Source organism: Chiloscyllium plagiosum, unplaced genomic scaffold, assembly GCF_037043375.1.
Source record: "Chiloscyllium plagiosum isolate Xiang-an unplaced genomic scaffold, Cpla_swu_hap1 HiC_scaffold_2, whole genome shotgun sequence".
NCBI lineage: Eukaryota > Metazoa > Chordata > Chondrichthyes > Orectolobiformes > Hemiscylliidae > Chiloscyllium > Chiloscyllium plagiosum.
The window spans coordinates 150,664,970-150,687,607 of record NW_028270140.1 but is presented as its reverse complement, the minus strand read 5'-3'; the positions used below and the strand labels follow the sequence as shown (position 1 = coordinate 150,687,607).

The window sequence follows — 22,638 nt, the reverse complement described above, 5'->3', positions numbered from 1 at the left end:
GAATCCACCACAATCTCATTCTGCTTCAAGCCACTGGCTATTTTACCTGAAACCCACATATTATTAAAATCAACTACATAAGCTAGAACCCACTGCTTCAGAGAACATGCTGCATATGCACTGGAATTTTCCCAGTTGTGACGATGCTGCTCCTTTAACAAGGTTAGGTTGTCCTTGTGTTTTTTTTCAGAGGGATCGTGGAGACAGAGGTTCCGTTTTGTCTGGGTTTATCTACTTGAAGAAGCTTTTAAGTTTTTAAACAAACACTTGTACAATGAAAAGGGAGTGGCCAGTTCTCCCAGCTCAGATTTTCTCTGGTGTAGTGGGGTCTGGTCTGGTTTGGTCTGGTTTGATTTGACTTGACTTGACCAAACAGTCAGTTGTATGAGGCTGCTGATCAAAGAAAAAGCTCCATGGGCTGAGGATCTCTCTGCCCTTTCTCTCTCTCTCCCTCCCTTGTAAGACCCTGTGTTTGATTTTACCTTTTTTGCCAAGGGGTGTTTATGGGGATTGTTGCAGGAATTTGAAACAGCGTCATTAAGTTGGAAGAATCTGTTGGGTTTTTGGATGGGATAAGTTATTCAGAATTCTGTTCTCTTTTGTTTGCATTTCATTTGGTACTCTAAATAAATTCTGTTTTGTTTAAAACTGAGGGGTTTTGACCAGCTGCATCATTCCTGGAATATTCATATCACACCTTCTCAAAAAGGACTACAAAAGTTACAGTCTGGCGACCATCTTGAAATGTTTTCAGGGGGTCTGGTCTGGTCCATAGCACAGCCCCCGAGTAACATAGGAAAACAGTGGCGAGATCAGCAAAAACGAGATTCCCAACATCAAGCGGAAAGAGTCTGATCCTCCAACCAGGTTTTGGATGGTGAGACAAGAATCTCACTGGTCAGTGTCGAGAGAGTTATTTGCATGCACTGACATGCATTCCGTGTCATTCTCACCAATGTTCCCTCAAATGCTGCTTGTGGGGTTCTACACACACCAATCAATAGAATCATGGTATCACAGAATCTCTACGTGAAGAAAGAGGCCATTCGAGTCTGTCTCCAATCCTCTGAACAGCGTCCCACCCAGGACCAGCTTCTCATCCTATCCTTTTAACTCCACATTTCCCATGATCAATCCACCTAACCCGCAAATCTTTGGACTGTGGGGGGGGGGGAAAAAGGGGAGCAACCAGATGAAACCCACACAGACACAGAAAGAGTGTGCAAACTCCACACAATACAGACAGTTGCCAGAGGCTGGAATCAAACCTGGTTTTCTGGTAGTGTGAGGCAGCAGTGCTAACTGCTGAGCTACTGTGCCACCCTAATGTCACTATTGGTGAATGTCAGTGTATTCACAGAATTATAACAGTGTAGAAGGAAGCCATTTGGTCCATCATGCCTGCACCAGCTCATTATCTCATACCATCGCCTAATCTTCCCCATACCCTTACAAATTACTTCTATCCAAATAATCCTCCAACACCCCTCTTGAATGTCTAAATTGAACCTGCTTCCACTACATTTTCAGGCACTGCATTCCAGACCCTCTTCCAGTTTTTCAGCTGCTGCCACAAAAGGACCTCAGTGGCTGGACGAATGAAAGGGAATGTAGCTTACTACTTAATTTCGCATCATTGATAGGCAATTTCTCATTCTCCCATTATTGGATAGAAACTAGACACCGGCAGTTCCTGACATGGATGTCTAAGTGGGTACTTGATGACTCCATTTAGGTTTGCTTTCTCTTGGAGACCAGGTACCAGCACCTCAGGACACATTCCACGTAACGCTTCTGCCAGCACACTGCACATAGGAACAGGAAAGCATGGATTGAACCAGAGTGCATACAAGGCCTCCTCGCTTGCTTTCTGTGTGCACTCACTCTATGCTCTGCTTTATTGTGCTTTGACTTTCAGCTAGAGTTTAAAGGCTCAAAGTACTTCTATCTTGTTTTGCTGTTTAGTGCAGGCAGCTTGTCAGCAGTCAGTCAGTCAGGGGGTGGATATATTCCCGCTAGATCAATCTCAAATCTACAGATTGTGCCAGCAATGTACATGGAAAACACACTACATCAACTTAGTGGGCGGCACGGTGGCACAGTGGTTAGCACTACTGCCTCACAGCGCCAAAGACCCAGGTTCAATTCCCGCCTCATGCGACTGACTGTGTGGACCGGGGGCTCCGGTTTCCTCCCACAGTCCAAAGATGTGGTGGTCAGATGAATTGGCCATTCTAAATTGCCTGTAGTGTTCAGTAAAGGGTAAATGTAGGGGAATGGGTGGGTTGCGCTTCGGCGGGGCGGTGTGGACTTGTTGGGCCGAAGGCCTGTTTCCACACTAAGTAATCTAATCTAAACTTAATGGTCATGTCTCAAAGTCTATGGGGTATAGTCCTCAGTCAGGCCAAGGAAGACATGTTGTGTGCCTGGCTAATAACCTTAACTTGGCTGTTAGTGCAATTCTTAGCATGCTCAGGGTCATCCAGTAAGTGCTGCCCAACTGCAGGATCACATTTCATGTTGGACACTGTGTTATGTTTTGCAAGCATGAGCTCATTGGGTACAGTCAGTACTCTGCATGTTGCAAACAGCAAAGGGATGAGCTGTGTTTTTTTTTACGCTGAGCCAGTCATTGGATTGAACAGCTTATGTATCTGGCATCACTCCAGCACATACACTCAAGTGTGACCGATATATACATCCCCTATGGCAGTGCATCAGGCAGAGTTGAAGCAGGGTCGCTACCCACTGCAGCACATGATCTCCACAAGCAGCAGTGGAGGGGTGGAATCCTCGCTCACAGAAAGCAATGGCTGCTCACTCAATTAGAAAATTTCAAGCATGCTTACTTCCTGCTGAGTCACAAGGTTCTATGTTCAAGTCCCACTCCAAGGAGTGGAATACAAAATTCAAAGCTAACATTCCTGTGAAGAACGGAGGGAGTGCAGCACTGTCAGAGGCACTGCATTTTGAACATTTGACTGAGACAGCCCCACCCCTGAACCCCTACCTTCAGCTGGATGCAAAAAAGATCCCATGGCATGATTTTGAAAAGGGCTGGAGAAAGTTATTGCCAGTGCCCTGATTAACATTCATTCTTGATCAATACCACAAAAGGATTGCTTATCATCATCACTTTGCAGTTTGTGGGAGCTTGTTGTGCACAAATGGGCCACATTTTCTACATCACAACTATGATTACTTTTCAATATAGACATAATACTGCAAATAGAGTCATAGAGATGTATAGCACAGAAACAGACCCTTCGGTCCAACTCGTCCATGTATACATCATTCACATTTGAGTGTACGTGCTGGAGTGATGCCAGTTATGCAAGCTGTTCAATCCAAAGACTGGCTCAGCGTAAAAAACAGCTCATCCCTTTGCTGTCTGCAACATGCAACTTGTCCATGCCGACCAGATATCCTAAATTAATCTAGTCCCACGTCAGCATTTGGCCGGAACCTCTCTAAACCTTGCCTATTCATATACCCATCCTGATGCCTTTGAAATGTTGTATTTGCACTGGCCTCCACCAGCTCATTCCTCTGGAAGCTCATTCCATACACACACCACCTTCTGTGTGAAAACATTGCCTCTTAGGTTCAGCTTAAATCTTTCCCCTCTCACCCTAAACCTATGACCTCTGGTTCTGGACTCACCCAATCCAGGGAAAAGACCATGTCTATTTAACCTATCCATGCCCCTCATGATTTTATAAATCTCTAGAAGGTCACCCCTCAGCCTCAACGCTCCAGGAAAACAGTCCCTAAGGATTCTATGTGTCAAACCCTCCAACCCTGGCAACATCTTTGTAACCAACGCCCTGTCCAGCAAAAACATGACTTCCCAACTTCAGCACTCAGTGCTCTGACTCATAGAAAAATGTGCCAAATGCCTTTTTCACTTTACTGTCTGCCCGAGACTCTACTTTCAAGCAATTATGAACCTGCACTCCAAGGTCTTTTGGAGAAAGTGAGGTCTGCAGATGCTGGAGATCAGAGTCAAAGAGTGTGGTGCTGGAAAAGCACAGCCCATCAGGCAACATGTGAGGATCAGGAGAGACAACATTTCAGGCATAACCCCTTCATCAGGGACACTCCCCAGGATCTTACCATTAAATGTATGAATCCTGCCCTGATTTGCCTTTCCAAAATGCAGCACCTCACGTTTATCTAAATTAAACTCCATCTGAAACAAGTCCACGAGGTGTTGGAAAATCTCAGCCAGTCTAGCTGCCACAGCTCCTCACAGATGCTGCCAGACCCACAGTTTCTCCAGCATTATCCATATTTGTTAGTGACTACGCTTCATTGGCTCAAGAGATTAGAATACTTACAGTGTGGAAACAGGCCCTTTGGCCCAACAAGTCCACACCGACCCTCCAATATTCAGCTATTGTGGAAAGCACTATATAAATGCAGTCTTGCTTGTTGGAAGTACAATGGAATATAGTGCCAAGTTCATTGGATGTAGTCGAGATATAGATAAACCCACAATCACTTTCAATGGCAGAGTAAGCTTGAAGGGTTGAATAGAACATCCTTTTCTTCTGTGCCTAAAACACATGTTTATACAGCACGACCCCGCCTCCCTCAGCCAATGCAGGTCCCAAAGTGCCTACATTAGGGATGGAATGTAATTGTGTTACTCGGCAAACAATCCTGAGAAAGACTGCAGGTCACATTTCGGAAACTATAATCCAGTTAAACCAGACTCTGGACATTTTTTTTTAAAAAATGATTTTGGTAAAAGTGATGCTGAAGCTTGTAGATTTTTGCAGAAAGTCATTAATGTCCTTTAATATGACATCAGTTCAGACTCAGGTATAAGTCCAGACCATCCCTCCCAGGATGACATTTTTATACAAGGGAGAGGAATGGGGTATCCAAAGGACTAGATGAACACCTCATGAACCAGCTGAACCCTGAATCTGGCGCTTGGTGATTGAGTATTATACCAAGTTCTATCCTGCTGTGTCTCTGTCTGTCTATGCCTCTATCCTGCCATCTGGTCTCTCTCTGTCGCTCTCTACGTGACTGTCTGGCAGCTCCACGGGCACTTTCCATCTCGGTCTCATTCCCTCCAACTATTATTCATTTTCTCCTTGCCTGAATACATTCTGAATTATTAACCACCAGCCGATGCTCTGTCATATTTCCACCTCCATCCTCAAAGGATACAGGAGAGCAGACAGAATAAGTTTCCAAAAGGGATGGGATCTGATTACTACCATATTCATGTCAAACAGGTTAAACAGCACAGACAAAACGACTAACTTCACAAAAGGTACTGGACCTAGCAAGTGAACAAACTAGACTATTCCCAACTCACCCATCACTGAGCAACTCCCAGTATCTCCAAGGGTTTAGGAAGGGCTTAAAGAATATGGGCCAAATGCTGGCAAATGGGACTAGATTAATTCAGGATATCTGGCTTGACGAGTTGGACCAAAGGACTGTACAACTCTTTGATTCTATCAATCACTTCTGGTATTGAAGGGATGGTATTTTCCAGGGAGCTTAGTCAAGGATTCAAAGAACATTGATAAGCTGCTTGTTTAAATCGTTACATTGCACGCTCTACTTTGACATTAACTAGACAACACAAACTGAAGCTCAACTCTGCTCTGGTTACACCTCAGGGTAAATTCCTGGGTCATCCCTCTCCCTGCAAAACCTACAACCAGTACTTTTGGATAGCCAATCACTCTCTCCCATTTGCAACAATGACAACTTGCATTTATATAGTATGGCGGACACACTAGGGCACATCCCAGTTGAAATAAAATTTGAGACTGAGAGATGGGCAGCTCACCACCTTCCTCAGGGCAATCACAGAACTATCGCAGTGCAGAAGAAGACCATTCAACCCATCATGTTTATAGCTGCTCTCCGATCATATTGACTGAATGCCAATCTCATGATTTTTCTCCAACAGCTCTGCACATTACTTGGGTTCATTTCAATAATCTCTTGAAAGCCTCAATTAAACATACCACCACTACCACATTTCCAAGTCGTGCATTTGAAACCCCAGCTGTTCGCTGAGTGAATTTTTTTTTCCTCACATCACATTCGCTTTTGTAAATTACTTTGAAACCAAATGCCCAGATTTGATCTGTTAAGAAGTAGGAACAGTTTATCCCTATCTACTCGATCCACACCCTCCATTCAGTCCCCACCCCTTATGATTTTGAAAACTTTTATCAATTGTCTCCTCAGCCTTCTCCTCTCTGATGAGGACAATCCCCACTTCTTTCATCTAACCTCAAAACCAAAGCGTCTTATCCCTGGAACCAGTCTCTAATGAATTCAAGCATTGCCTATAATGTGGCACCCAGAATTGTACACATTCACACTCCAGCTGAGGTCTAACCAGTGTCTTAGGGATGAGCAATAAAAGTCAGCCTAGCCAGTGACGTGCATATCCCATGAATGGATTAAGGAAAAGTAGGTATAAAGCCTGGCGACCAAAAGACCAATCACAGACCAAGGTAGATTCGAAGCCTTACAAGAGGAAACAAGTTGGAGAGCCAGAGACATGTAGGAAGGGAATTCTGGGCTTTGTGGCACAGACAACTGGAGGCTCAAATGGTAGAACAATTTGAATTGGGGATACTTGAGAGACCAAAATTAGAATACAAGAATCACACAGGGTTACAGGGCTAACAAGGGTAGAAGGAGCAAAGATTCAAAACCATGGCTGAGATGTTGCCAGACCAAGAACTAATGCAGATCAACGGGTACACGGGTGATGGGTGAATGAATGGGACTCTGTGCATCTTCGAATAAGTTCTGTCCCTATCAGTTGTACTGCTATCATTCAGGGTAAGTGGTTGTGTGCAGTGAGTGAGATCATTGTCTGTCTGAGTTAACACTTGACACAGAAACTGTAACTTTCAAAAGAAACAGAATTGGCTAAGTACTTAAAAAGGAGATGATTTCAGTGCAATGGGGAAAGACTGAGTCTAAATGGTTATCTTTTTTAAAGAGATGGCACAGCTTTAATTGTGTGAATAGCCTCCTTTTACACAATGATGGTGCAGTGTGTAAGTATCCATGGTTAATGATGCTTCTCCTTTCTGTCTGCAACTTGCTGCAGCGTGTTATAATTTACAGTTTAACAAGGCACATTTAATCTTTTAGTGGCATACAGAATTCTTTCTTGCAATGAACTCAGATGACCCCTGCTTGAACATCTCAGACTGCTGGACAGATTGTAATACTGAGTTAAAAGGGATTACTTTGAGCTAAAGAAGAAGAAAATCACCTTACACAGCCTGCAGCCTGTTGCGTTTTGGTTAAGCGTGAGGTTTAATGACTTGTCTTAAAGCTGAAAATGGAATTTCACGACACTGTGCCTCAGAAAAGCTAGTCAGCCCCTGCCAGTGGTATTAATTTCCTTTAACTCCATGCTGCTGTGATGAGGGATGAACATCACATTCCCAACACACTGGTGGGCCAGGGTAAGCACAAATTCAACATCAACAAACCTAACTGACATTTGTATAGCCTGTCAGATAATAAAACATGGCAGAGGCTTGTCGCTGAACAGAATTAAAGAAGAATAATTTCAAAGCTTGGCTCTGCCGGGTACCTTTTAACCACAAATATTTAATAATAGAGGACATTAGAGAGTCTTAATGTGCCTCATTCCCCGATTCCACTGTTGGGCAAATCCCTTCCTGCCTTGTGCAGATTCCCCACTCCGTCCCTGACTGGAGTACATGTCACAGCACTACCCTGTGAGAGCTACTACAGATACCAAGCACACAAACATTATTAAGATATGTTTTTGATCGAAGAGGTAGATTTTAGGATCCTTTGAAGAAAATTTGCTATGGGGTTTCTCACGTGCTCCGAGAGGGTGGACTGGGCCTTGCTCCAGCATCTCATCCAGCAGTGCACCTATCCTTCAGTATGGCACCAGTATCAGTCGAGGTGAAAATGTGTTGCTGGAAAAGCGCAGCAGGTCAGGCAGCATCCAGGGAACAGGAGAATCGACGTTTCGGGCATAAGCCCTTCTTCAGGAAGGGCTTATGCCCGAAACGTCGATTCTCCTGTTCCCTGGATGCTGCCTGACCTGCTGCGCTTTTCCAGCAACACATTTTCAGCTCTGATCTCCAGCATCTGCAGCCCTCACTTTCTCCACCAGTATCAGTCGAGGTGATCCACACAGATGCAGGGAGTGGACAGTGGGAATAACACAACTCTTACAGTGGGCCAAATGGCCTCCTATTCTGCAACAAGATTTTGAGAGACCTGAATCTGCATGAGGCATGTAGGGATTTGCCCAGTGGAATCAGGGAGTGAGGCATTGAGCTGTATGCCAAGTCATGGATGACAAGTTAGAAGGGTGCAAAGTTAACCATTTCCAGTCAATGTGAGATAACCCCTGCACATCTTGGATTTTGGGAAATTGGTGACTGCTCAGCTCATCTCCTTGGCCTTTAGCAGTGATAGGAAGAGAGAGTGAGAACAGGTCTCCATATCTCTTATATATTGAAACTAGGAGCACCAGTAGGCCATGTGGCCCTTTTAGCCTGCTGTGCTATTCAACATGATCATGGCTGATCCTCTATCTCAATGCCATATTCCCGTTTACTCCCCGTACTTCCTGATGCCTTCAAAATCTTGAATGTATTTAGTGACTTGGCCTCCACAGCCTTTTGTGATTGAGAATTCCACCAGTTCAATGCCCTTTAAGTGAAGCATTTTGTTCCTCATCGGAGTCGTAAATGGATTACCCTGTATCCTGAGACTGTACCCCCGGTTCTCAACTCCTCTCCTCATACAGCAGTCCTTCCATCGCTGGTGTCGGCCCAGTGAACCTTTGGCACACTCCCTCAAATGGTAGGTATATCCTTTTTTAGACAGAGAGACCAAAACTGTACACAATACTCCAGATGCAGTCTCACTAATGTCCTGTATAACTGCAATAAGATTTCTGAACTCATATCTTCTTGCAATGAAAGCCAATTTGCCTTCTTCATTGTTTGCTACAGCTGCCCGACCACTTTCATTTGTTGGTGGACAAGGATACCCAGATCCTTTCGTACACTCACACTCCCAATATTATCACTGTTTAAATAATACTCTTCCTTTCTGTTTTTCACACCTAGTTGTATAACTTCACATTGAGCGATAAATGCATCTGTAATATGATTGCCCACTCAGTTAACTTGTCTAAATCACCTCAAAGCCTCCTTGCATCCTCCTCACATCTCACAATCCCACCCAATTTTGTTTGAACAAAGAACAAAAAAAAAAACCAGAACATTTACGGCCCAGGAATAGGTTCTTTGGCCCTCCAAGCCTGAGCCAATCCAAATGTACTGCCTAAACCTGTCGGTCAATTTCGAAGCATCTGTATCCCTCTGCTCATCAATTTGTCCAAATGCATCTTAAATGAATCTACCGTGCCAGCCTCTACCACCTCTGCTGGCAACATGTTCCAAACGCCCACCACCCTGTGTGTGAAGTACTTGCCGCGTGTATCCCCCTTAAACTTTCCACCTCTCACCTTGAGAGTGTGACCTCTCATTACTGAATCCTTCACCCTGGGAAAAAGCTGTTCTCTATCCCCCCTGTCTATACCCTTCAGGATTTTTTAAACCTCAATCAGGTCCCCCCTCAATCTCCTTTTTCCTAATGAAAATAAACCTAACCTACTCAACCTCTCTTCATAGCTAGCACCTTCCATATCAGGCAACATCCTCATAACCTTCTCTGCACCTCTCCAAAGCGTCCACATCCTTTGGTAATGTGGCGACCAGAACTGTACACAGTATTCTAAATGCAGCAGAACCAATATCTTGTACAATTTTAACATGACTTGCCAGCTCTTATACTCAATGCCCCGTCCAATGAAGGCAAGCATAGTAGATGCCTTCTTGACCACTCTATCCACCCTGGCAGCAACCTTCAGGGTTCAATGGACCTGCACTCCCAGATCTCTCTGCCCATCAACTTTTCCCAAGGCTCTTCCGTTTATTGTATAATTCGCTCTAGAATTAGCCTTGCCTAAATGCATCAACTCACATTTGTCTGGATTGAAAACCATCTGCCACTTTTCCGCCCAACTGTCCAGTCTATCTATATCCTCCTGTATTCTCTGACAGTCCCTTATGCTTTCTGCTACTCCACCAATCTTCGTGTCATCTGCAAACTTGCTGATCATACCAACAATGCCGTCTTCCAGATCATTTATGTATATTACAAACAACAGTGGCCCCAACACTGACCCCTGTGGAACACCACTGGTCACCTTTCTCCATTTCAAGAAACTCCCTTCAACCACTACTCTGTCTCCTGTTGCTCTACCAGTTCTTTATCCACCTCGCTAGAACGCCCTGCACACCATATGACTTCACTTTCTCCATTAGTCTACCATGGGAAACCTTATCAAACGCGTTACTAAAATCCATGTATATGACATCTACAGTCCTTCCTTCATCTATCAACTAGGTCACTTCCTCGAAGAACTCTATTAAGTTGGTAAGGCACGATCTCCCCCGCACAAAATCATGTTGTCTATCACTGATGAGCCCATTCTTTTCTAAATATAAATAGACCCTATCCCTCAGTACCTTCACCAGCAACTTTCCCACTACTGACATCAGGCTCACTGGTGTGTAGTTACCCGGAATATCCCTACTACTCTTCTTGTACAAGGGGACAACATGAGCAACCCTCCAGTCCTCCAGCATCTCACCTGTGTTTAAGGATGCCACAAAGATATCTGTCAGGGCCCCAACTATTTCCTCTCTCACCTCCCTCAGCAATCTGGGATAGATCCCATCCAGTCCTGGGGATTTGTCCACCTTAAGAATCTCTAGCGTACCCAACACATCTTCCCTACTTCTATCAAATGTCATAGTCATAGTCATGTACAGAATGGAAACAGACCCTTTGGTCCAACCTGTCCATGCCGACCAGATATCCCAACCCAATCTAGTCCCATCTGCCAGTACCCGGCCCATATCCCTCCAAACCCTTCCTATTCATATACCCATCCAAATGCCTCTTAAATATTGTATTGAACCAGCCTCCACCACATCCTCTGGCAACTCATTCCATACACGTACCACCCTCTGCGTGAAAAGGTTGCCCCTTAGGTCTCTTTATATCTTTCCCCTCTCACCCTAAACCTATGCCCTCTAGTTCTGGACTCCCCCTCCCCAGGGAAAAGACTTTGCCTATTTATCCTATCCATGCCCTTCATAAATTTTGTAAACCTCTATAAGGTTTACCTCAGCCTCCATTGCTCCAGGGAAAACAGCCCCAGCCTGTACAGCCTCTCCCTATAGCTCAAATTCTCCAACCCTGGCAACATCCTTGTAAATCTTTTCTGAACCCTTTCAAGTTTCACAACATCTTTCCGACAGGAAGGAGACCAGAATTACACGCAATATTCCAACAGTGGCCTAACCAGTGTCCTGTACAGCTGCAACATGACCTCCCAACTCCTGTACTCAATACTCTCACCAATAAAGGAAAGCATACCAAAAGCCTTCTTCACTATCTCTAATCTCAACATTCATCATGTTCCTCTCCTCAGTGAGCACTGATGCAAAGAAATCATTCAAAATCTCACCCATTCTCTCAGGTTCGACACACAACCTTCCTTCTTTATCCTTTAGTGGACCAATCTTTTCTCTAGTTACCCGCTTGCTTCTTATATAGGAATAAAATGCTTTGGGATTTTTCCTTAATTCTGCTTGCTAAAGCTATTTCATGACTCCTTTTAGCCTGCTTGATTCCTCGTTTAAGACTTGTCACTTCCGATATTCTTCCAGGGCCCGTTCTGTTCTTAGCTGCAGAGACCTTATGTATGGTTCTCTTTTCCTCTTGGCTAATCGTACAATTTCTCCTGTCATCCACGGTTCACAAATCTTGCCCTTCCTATCCTTTGCCTTCAATGGGACAGGCCTATCCTGCACTATCTTTGAAAGCCTCCCACTTCTCAAATGACACTTCAAATAGCTATGTCCAATCCACATTTCCGAGCTCCTGCCTAATTTTGATATAATTGGCCTTGGCCCAGTTTAGTACTCTTCCCTTAGTACTCAGTTTAGTACTCTCTTCTTTATCTACGAGTATTCTAAAACTTATAGAATTGTGGTCACTGTTCCCAAAGAAATCCCCCACCGCAACTTCTACCACCTGGCCTGGCTCGCTCCCCAGTTCCAGATCCAATATGGCCCCTTCCCTCATTGGACTATTGACATACTGCTCTAGAAAACTCTCCTGGACACTTCTTACAAATTCTACCCATCAAACTTGGAAAATGTTGCGTTTGGTTTCCTCACCAAGATTATTAGGTAAAAACAATGACTGCAGATGCTGGAAACCAGATTCTGGATTAGAGTGGTGCTGGAAAAGCACAGCAGTTCAGGCAGCATCCGAGGAGCAGGAAAATCGACATTTCGGGCAAAAGCCCTTCATCAGGAATACAGGCAGAGTGACTGAAGGGTGGAGAGATAAATGAGAGGAGGGTGGGGTTGGGGAGAAAGTAGCATAGAGTACAATAGGTGAATGGGGGTGGGGTTGAAGATGATAGGTCAGGGAGGAGGGTGGGGGAAGGTAGCAAAGAGTACAATTGGTGGATGGGGGTGGGATGAAGGCGATAGGGCAGAGAGGAGGGTGGAGTGGATAGGTGGAAAAGAAGATAGGCAGGTAGGAAAAGTCATGGGGACAGTGCTGAGCTGGAAGTTTGGAACTGGGGTGAGGTGGGAGAAGGGGAAGTGAGGAAACTTGTGAAGTCCACATTGATGCCCTGGGGTTGAAGTGTTCCGAGGTGGAAGATGAGGCGTTCTTCCTCCAGGCTTTGGGTGGTGAGGGAGCAGCGGTGAAGGAGGCCCAGGACCTCCATGTCCTCGGCTGAGTTGGGGGGGGTTGAAATGTTGGGCCACAGGGCGGTGTGGTTGATTGGTGCGGGTGTCCCAGAGATGTTCCCTAAAGCACTCTGCTCGGAGGTGTCCAGTCTCCACAATGTAGAGGAGACCGCATTGGGAGCAACTGATACAATAAGTGATATTGGTGGATGTGCAGATAAAACTTTGATGCATGTGGAAGGCTCCTTTCGGGCCTTGGATGGAGGTGAGGGAAGGAAGTGTGGACACAGGTTTTGCAATTCCTGTGGTGGCAGGGGAAGGTGTCAGGACGGGAGGGTGGGTTGTTGGGGGGCGTGGACCTGACCAGGTAGTCACGGAGGGAACAGTCTTTGCGGAAGGCAGAAATGGGTGGGGAGGGAAGTATATCCCTGGTGGTGGGGTCCGTATGGAGGTGGCGGAAATGTCGGCGGATGATTTGGTTTATGCGAAGGTTGGTAGGGTGGAACGTGAGCACCAGGGGTGTCCTGTCCTTGTTAAGGTTGGAGGGGTGGGGTCTGTGGGCGGAGGTGCAGGATGTGGACGAGATGCATTGGAGGGCATCTTTAACCACATGGGAAGGGAAATTGCAGTCTCTAAAGAAGGAGAAGGCCATCTGGGGTGTTCTGTGGTGTAACTGGTCCTCCTAGGAGCAGATACGGAGGAGGCAAAGGAATTGGGAATACGGGATGGCATTTTTGCAAGAGGTAGGGTGGGAAGAGGTATAATCCAGGTAGCTGTGGAGTTGATGGGTTTGTAAAGAATGTCCGTGTCAAGTCGGTTATCCACCTCCCTCCTCACTGTCCAAAGCTCCAAACACATCTTCTACGTGAGACAACTGTTGACTTGTACATCTTCAAATCTAGACTACTTTATCCACTGCTCACGCTCCTCTATGTCCAATACACTATCTTGCTTTCACATTTCTGTCAACAGCCTGTTGCAGTACTTCAGTGAAGCTTAATGCAAGCTGGAGAAAAAGTGGCTCACTTTCAACCCTCAGGGCACAACATTGAGCCTAACAACCTCAGACCATGAATATTGTCCACCATTTTGATATTCCCCAACCCCCACCATCTTGCTTTCATTTTTTTGCTATCTATTCTACCATTAACATGGAAGCTATGTTGCTCCACTACAACTGTAACCAATTCCTTTGCCTTTTGTTCTGCAACCCTTGTGATTTCCAAATGCCCCTCATCCTCTACCCTTCTCATGTTCCATTTGCTCAGCCTACCTGTCTCTACTGTATAAACCCATTCTGCCTTTAGTTCTGAAGAATATCATATTGGACACAAATTGCAAACTCAGTTTATCTCCTCTCCAGAGCTCATAAGACGCAGGAGCAAGTAGACCATTCAGCCCAACTGCCAATGAGATGAGATTATGGCTGACCTGATAACTCAACTCCACAATACTGCTTTTCCCCCATAATCCTCAATTCCCCTACAGATGAAAAATTGGTATATCTCAGCCTTGAAAGTACAGTCTTGACAGCCCTCGGCATTAACGAGTTCCACAGCTTCACTACCCTCAGAGAGAAGAGATTCTTCCTCATCTCCATATTCTGAGATTATGAGCTCATGTCTTAAACTCTCCCACAAAAGGAAAACAACAATCCATATCCACCCTGTCAAATCTCCTAAGGATCTTATAATGTTGCTGTAAGGTCTCCTCTCATTCCTCTATACCCCATCGAGTACAGGTCCAATCTACTCAATTTCTCTTCAAAAGAAAATCCCTCCATACCATCAGTGCAGTGAACCTTCTCTGGACTGCCTCCAATACTTTCCTTTGATAAGGGTCCCAAAACAGTTCACAGTATTCCAGGTCTGACTAATGTCTTGTATAGATTAGAGTGGTGCTGGAAAAGCAGGTCAGGCAGCATCAGAGGAGTAGGAAAATCTACGGTTCAGGCAAAAGCCCTTTATCAGCCCTTCATGATGTCTTGTATAGTTTTAGCAGACTGGCTGATTTTCTCCAGCATGTTCTATTTCTGCTCTATTTCTTTCTGCTAGAGGGGAAAACATCTGAATCAAAACATGGAGATGTTCCCACTTGCAGGCTGTCCAAAACTGGGAGCATTGGACATAAAACAGTTACTAATAAATCCAGAATTTGCTGGAAAAGCTCAGCAGGTCTTGCAGCAACTGTGAAGAAAAATCAAAGTTAACATTCCAGGTCTGGTGACCTCTCCTCAGAGCCACCCTGAGGAAGAGTCACCAGACCCAAAACGTTAACTTTGATTTCTCTTCGCAGATGCTGCCAGACCTGCTGAGCTTTTCCAGCAATTTCTGTTTTGTTTTTGATTTACAGAATCCTCAGTTCTTTATTTTTCACTAATAAGTCCAATTGGGAATTCAGGAGAAACCTCATCACCAAAGAGTGGGAAGATTTTTAAACTCACTGTTAACTAGAACAGTTGAGGCAAATAATATTGATGCATTTAAGGAAAAGCCAAAGACATAAGAAGAAAGGAATAGAAAGATTTGTAATTGACAATGAGATGAATTGATGGGGTGTGGGAGGAGGCTTGTGCAGGCCATAAACATCAAGGGAAGCCCAGTGGCTCGTTTCTGTAAAATTCTATGTGTCTCTCAGTAAACAATATTAGTTTTATGCGGGGAGTGTCATGAGGTAAGGGTAGGAAATACCTGATTTTTACAAATATTCTAAGTTCAGACAGTTTACTGGTGCCCTTGGCCTCAAGGCAGACTCTTGCCCTGACAAACAAACCTGACGTGCTAGGTCCCAGTTCATGCTGAGAGTAGCTTCCACCCAGCCACTAATTCTCTGAGCTCTCAATTTGCTTCCATCAGTGAACATGGATCTGATTAGATTACCCTGGGATCAGGCTGCTCTCACAGCTGCTGCAGGTTTCTAGGGAAATGACTGGATTAGGCATTTTGGGTGAGAGGCGCCAACTCTGGGCCCCAGAATTTTCAACTGCCTCTGTCGTTAAGATCATACTTCTCCCACACACTAAAAAGAGAGTGTCATTTCCTGCTCTTTGACAATATAACCCTTCAAATGATCCAAACATTTACTCTAGATGTAATATGTGTTGGGTGAACTCCAGAATTTTGGTCCTGGGTACTAAAGATACAGTCCACATGGTGGAATGATGAAAATCAAGATGCACAATTGTCAGCATTAGAGAGGTCTGTAGAATTGCAGGACGTTGCAGAGATAGGGAGTCAGGTGAGGATCAGAATTTTAATATGCTAGTGGTGACAGTGACCAATGGGGCTGATAGGTGAATGGGACTTGGTGCAGGCAAGGATATGGGGTGATGAGATTCGGCCAGGTGGAACCACAATCTGCTCGCAATAAGACGTGCTTGTACTATAGATAGTTCTGAGATTGTCACCACCTCCTCTGTTTATGAATGTACAAAGTGGTAGTGTCACCACACTAGCAATCCAGAACCTAACCCCCTTCAGGGAAGGTAACTGCTGTCCTTATCTAGTCTGGCCTACAATGTGACTCCAGACCCACAGAAATCGTTGGAAAGTCTCAGTAAGTCTGGCAGCATCTGTGGAGAGGTATCAGAGTTAACATTTCAGGTCAAGTGACCCCTCCTCAGTTCTGACTTTTGCTTTAGGTCACTCAACCCAAAACATTAACTGATTTCTCTCCCTAGATGCTTCCAGGCCTGTTGAGCTTTTCCAGCAATTTCTGTTTTTGATTTACAGAATCCGCAGTTCTTTCGGTTTTTTAGACAATAAATGCTGGTCTGGCCAGCAATACCCACATCAAATAATAAAAAAGGCTCTCAAACTAGACCTGCTACCTCTCTCCTCAGGAGTTTAACTTCAGTTGAGAAACAAAAAAACACTTAGATTTGTACAACAAAGCCCATTAGTAGGTCTTGAGCTCACAAAAAAAGCTACATACAGGCAACCATCAGGTTGAAAATGGAGCCTGTTCACAAGGCGATTAGTACGCAAGTTGGAACACAATGCAGGACAATATAAAATAGCCATACATAAGTACTGGAAACTTTCATATGTCAGATCTTTAAAATTACATCTCCGTATGAGATGACGTTCCTCAGTATGAGCATTTATAAATCAGGGAACTCCTGTAGGTGCAATTTTTTTTGTTACAGATTTGTTGGTGAACTAAGAGAACCTCTCAAATCTAACTTGAGAAATAATTTGTCATCCATGTGTTTCCCATTCAATTCTAAAAAAACGTTTTTGAACATAATATAACATATCTTCTGATTGTACAGCTGTATTTATGCACCTTTGTGCTCCTCACTATTTTTGTTGCCTTTTGTTTTTAGTTGAAGGGCTCAGCATCTTTTAAAAGCCTGGGCCTCAAGTGAGTATTTTCACAACTTGGAGTGGGCGAGGTCTCAGTCATGTGTGAATCTTCTGAGCATGTGGATATACTTCCAGCAGGCAAACTGCATCATCATGGCCATGAGGTGTCTTCATCATGTGAGGATGACAGGCTTTTGCCTCAAAAGACTTTTAAATGTAATAGATTGTGAATTCAGCCAAATAAGAGCATTAATGAAATTTTATCAGCAGGCACCGAGCTGGCCATGTTCAACTGATGTAGACAATGATGATAAGAATTTGGTTTTAGAATACCTGCCACCTAATGGTTAAAGTTTGCAATTACACAGTGACACAGGTGAGGTAAGGGAACTGAGTGAGAAATGTTGACATGGTAATTTGTAAAGTTAGAATTGACAGAAAGGTGTGACCAGAAATCATCACAACAGGAATTTGGTTTGTGAACAGTAAGTGTAGTAGAATATTTCTGAATACATAAATGATGTTTCTCTGTTCTGAACGGCTCACAGACAACACCTGTGTTCAGCAGTACCAACTATTTCTTTGTTGACTGTTACCAAAGAAAACAAAGATTGTTTATCAAAGAACACATTTAAAAAAAAACATGTCTTTATATCTGAGGCATTTTGTAAGGCTGCCTTTTCAAAGAGGCTACTGAGGAATAGAAAGGCATTTCTTTAGTTTTTTTTTCCCTGGGATGTATTTAGCAATTCTGAAGAGTCCATAATGGGCTCAAAAAGCTAACCTTACTTTACTCTCCATAGATACTGGAGTAATTCAGCAGCTCTGGCTGTAAGTTCTGTTTTTATTTCAGACCCCCTAGCATCAGCAGTATTTTGTTTTTCCATTAAGCCTTTGTCAACATTGGCATTGAGCATGACCCCGAGGTGAGCTTTTGACCTCACATCCACAAAATCACTAAGAGTCTATTTTCATTACTGTAACTTAGATTACTTTTCCTGTCTCAGCCGATTTGCTGCTGAAACCTTCATTCACATCTTTTATGTGCTGGACTTGACGATTTCAATGACTGCTGCCCTACCAACTACACATCATAAACTTGGAACCATCCAAATCTCTGCTAAACATATCTGAACTTGCATAATTTCTGTTCCCCTGTCACTCACTAATTTATTTTGGCTCCCACTGAAATAGCAACTTTTCTTAAAATTTTCATCCTTGATTTCAAATCCCTCCAAGGCCTCACCCCTTGCTATCTCTATTTTCCCCTCCTACTCTACAATCCTCAGAGATGTCTGCCTTACTGGAATTCTGGTCTCTTCAAACATCCCTGGTTTTAATCATTTCACTGTTAACAATTGTTTCTTCAGCTCTAGAAATCTCTCTCTACACCTGTCTACCTCACTTCCTTCCTCTTTAATGCTTCTTAAAAACCTATCCTTTGATCTAGCTTTTGGTCATCTAACCTCATCTGTCCCAAAGTGGCTTGATGCCATATTTTGTTACATAATTTTCTTGACAAGCACAGTGGGTATCCTATTAAGTTAAAGTCAAAGTTATTCTTATTGATGTTATGATTACTAATCCATTTGAAAGGTAGAATTCTACCAATAAATTCTGTAACTATTCATTTGATCTTCTCGATAATGAACTACAATCCCAACTACTGCATAGTCTCATCTGCAGATTTCAGCACGTTTCCTGTATCCAAACCAGAGAGACAGTAGCAGACAAAAGCTCATGTAATAGAGACTAATCAGATATATGCAGAGCCCCACATAGGCAGGCAGTATGATCATCAGGTACAGTCAGACTACCAGGCACAGACACACTGCTAAGGTCCAGTCATACCTCTCAGGTGTACACAGTGTTCCCAAGAGCAGTTACTGCCTCATGTATTTGGCACTGCCTCTCTCTCAACCAATTATCAATCAACTTCCCTGGTAGTATGAGCAACATTCACAGCCACCTACCTTGAACACCTCAGAAAAGAATCCTGACCCAATTTTCTCACAGTGGAAGTCATCAATCCTGGTCAAAGTGGAGACTGCACTACGCAGCGCTCTGTAGGAAGAGGGGCGGAGATGGCTGCACCCAGGTATCGTGCCCAGCACCGGAGCAGAATATGGCCCAGGGTCAGGTATCAATACATCACTGGACAGGTCCAATCTGAGTGCCGATTCTCTCGACATCTCCCCTCACACCCCCCTCCCCCCCACTCCTGAAATCCAATTCACATCTTTCCCAAATCAAGAACCTCTTAATGATAGAATGAGGAGGACAGGGGGAAGATTTCCAGGATTTATAAGCAGGTCTTCAAATCACCAGAATCAGAGATGGGTCCACATGCAGGTGATTTCAAATTGATCAATCAGAAGTGATCAGATCTAATTAATAATGCAGCACTGGCTTGGATTAGCAATGGAGGAGAAATCAATGATATCTTGACAGTCAATTGATAATATGACAATAAGTAACTTCTGATTTATAAGTCAGTCAGTGATCTGGTTCCAGTGAAGTAATAATCCAGTAACAATCAGTTGATAATCCAGTTTTGTTAATCCAGAAAGTCAAAATCATTGATGATCAATCAGGAAATAATCAAATCCTGATCTATTGGTAATCTGGCTCCAATGAATGGATAATCCAACAGTGTTAGGTCGAGAAAGTGATAATTCATCAGGTAATAACCAGAGACCAACTTATTGATTATCAGCCAATTCATCAGCATACGACCCCATGTTAGGACTTTGGCAACCCTTTCACCAGACAAGTGTACTTCCCTCGGGAGAAATCCTAAGTAAAACACTAAACCAGTATTTGATTTACCAAAGGCAATCCCAAACAAACTTTACCCTGATCCCAGTCCTCCCCAAACCCTGCTCCAAGTTTGGTCCTGGTTCCTCTTTCATCCAGTTCTAGGTAAACTGTCAGTTTCCTTTCTGATGCTGCTCCTGGTATAATCCTGATCTAACTCTGTTTCTGGTCTAATCCTAATTCCCCCTCACACTTTCCTCCTGGTTTAATCTTACTGCTGGTCTCTGACCATGGTTTCCCCTCTGATGTTGCTCTTATTCTAAACCTTCTCCTGGTCTAATCGAATTGCTGGTCTGATCCTGACTTCCTACTCCAGATCCGTTCCTGGTTTCCCTTCCAATCGTGCTCCAGGTTTAAACCTATTCCTGATTTTGATCCTGGTCTCTCTGTAATACCACTGCTGATCTAATCCTCGCTTGCTCCCTGCTCCAGCTCCGATCCCGATTCCCGTCGGGAATGACGATGTCGGCGCTACCGCTCCTTTTTTTCAGGTTTTTGTTTTGTTTTTGCAGCCGCTCCGGGTGTTGGCACAGTTTATTACAACAGCTGGCAAGCAGCGAGCTCGAGTTGGGATCCTGCTCCGGATTGCTGCTGCTCCGGGAGTGATTGCTGGGTTTGCACACCTCAGTGTGGGTGTTATTCCGGAACGTTGTCTCTCTCTCTCTCTCTCCCACACACTGTGCGCTTGTGTTCTGCTGACACTCCGCGTTCCCATATGTGGAAGGCACGGAGGTTGGGTGGAAGGCGGCGCTGCTGAAATGCCCCCGCCCTACTAAAGCCTTCCTCATTCTCCACCCGCTCACAGGGAGGCAGGGACCAGGCGCCGCCTGCGGGCTGTATACATTGACTGGCAATCAAGTATTCACTACACCCAGAAAACACAGGTTACGGATGAGTCTGAATGAAAAAAAAACACAACAAACGCCCATAACCTTCAACCAACATAATTCAAACAGTTTATCAGGTCATCGGTTTCGAAACGTTAACTCTGTTTGTCTCTCCACAGATGCTGCCTCGAACTGTTGAGGTCCCCAGTATTCTTGTATTTGTTTTATCGGGCCACGGTCACGTTGGTAGCCGACGGGATCTTGCTGTGCCCAAATTGACTGGTAAGTTTTTCTGCCACACAACCGTTGACAGGGAACTATGCCCCAGGAGCTGATCGGGGCTTCTGGAAGAATCAAAAACCCAGAAGGCACAGACTCAAAGTGATTTATGAAAAAAAAGCAAGAGGGGTGGGGGGGGAATGTTCAGGGACTGGAAACACTGCCTGCAAGTGTGGAGGAAGTTCACTTAGAATATGGTTCAGATGAGGCATTCAAGAGGGAAACGGATGAATATTTTAATAGACATGATGAGGAGGTGCTGTTGTTGGACTGGGGTGGACAGAGTTAAAAATCACACAACACCAGGTTATAGTCCAACGAGTTTATGTGGAAGTACTAGCTTTCAGAGTGTTGCTCCTTCGTAAGATAACTAGTGAAGCAGGATCATAAGACACGGAATTTGTAGCACAAGATCATAGTGTCATGCAACTGACACAACATATTGAACAAACCTTGATTGCTGTGAAGACTTTGATCTTTTAGAATGGTTTGCAGGTTTCAATTCATCAGTATGTAAATCTCAGAACTTCTTTCAAGTCACATTCCTGAGATAACTCAAGGTTTTATTTAAAAAAGGTGACATCTCTGCTCAGTCAATGCAGTAAAGGTGTAAGGTTAGAGTTTGTATTACAATCTTGAGTCAGACTGGTTCTATTTCCAAAATAGAAATTTATAAAATGTCACATGGATTAACTGCTTTTGCTTTTAGAACAAAATAGAATGTATCTGCAAATATAATTCTGCAAATGAAATTCACCCTATAGATTTATATGTGTGTGCGTACATGTGAGGGAGAGAGAGTGTGTGTTTGTGGGAATGAATGTGTATGTGTGTGCATGTGTGTGTATGCATGTGAATGTGTGTGCTTGGTAGAGTGTGTGCATGAGTGGGTGTGAGTATGGGAGTGGGTGTATGTATGTGTCTGAGAGAGAGCCTGTGTATGGATGTGTGAGTATATAAGGTTGTGGGTATGTGTGAGTGTATTTAGGATTGGGGTCACCTGTAGTGTGACATGAATCCCAGATCCCAGTTGAGGCTCTCCTCATGGGCATCAAACTTGGCTGTCAGCCTCTGCTTGGGCACTCTGCATTGTTGCATATCCCGAAGTCTACCTTGGAGGATGGTGACCTTAAGATCGAAGGCCGAATGGCCCTGACTGCTGAAATGTTCCCCAACTGGGAGGGAATATCTCTCGCTGTCTGGTGATTGTTGCGTGGTGTCCCTTCATCAGTTGTCTTAGCATTTGCATGGTCTCGCCAATGTACCATGCTTCTGTGCATCCTTGTCTGCAGCATATGGGATAGACAATGAGGCGAACTTTCATTTGCAGAATTGTATTTGCAGTTACATTCTATTTTGTTCAAAAACAATCTGTGGGCAGTCAATCCATGTGACATTTTATGAATTCATATTTTGGAAATAGAACCAGTCTGACTCAAGATTGGAATATAAAATGACTCTAACCTCGCACCTTTAATGCATTGTCTGAGCTGAGATGTCACTTTTTAAATAAAACTTTAAGTTGTGTCTGGAATGTGATTTGAAAGACGTTCTGGAATTTACACACAA

At 44.1% G+C, this 22,638-nt stretch overlaps 1 protein-coding gene and 1 long non-coding RNA gene across 8 annotated transcripts in view; one reads left to right on the top strand and one right to left on the bottom strand.

Annotated features, from left to right (window-relative positions):
- Positions 1–20,601, bottom strand: part of LOC122539574 (dual specificity testis-specific protein kinase 1) — a 134,044-nt gene extending 113,443 nt beyond the window's left edge. The window contains exon 1 of the mRNA XM_043674568.2: positions 19,120–20,601. Coding sequence (XP_043530503.2) covers positions 19,120–19,338 — 219 coding nt within the window. The 5' untranslated portion in view covers positions 19,339–20,601. The remainder of the gene's footprint in view (positions 1–19,119) is intronic.
- The window catches only part of LOC148152009 (uncharacterized), a 146,780-nt gene that overhangs the window by 110,504 nt on the left and 13,638 nt on the right, over positions 1–22,638 (top strand). For 5 of the 7 annotated variants that reach the window (XR_015751467.1, XR_015751473.1, XR_015751465.1 and 2 more), the window contains one exon: positions 20,970–21,072. This is a non-coding gene — a long non-coding RNA (uncharacterized LOC148152009). Of the gene's footprint in view, positions 1–20,476; positions 20,593–20,702; positions 20,848–20,969; positions 21,073–22,638 lie in introns of those variants that run through there. The other 2 variants (XR_015751475.1, XR_015751466.1) reach the window with 2 other exon arrangements.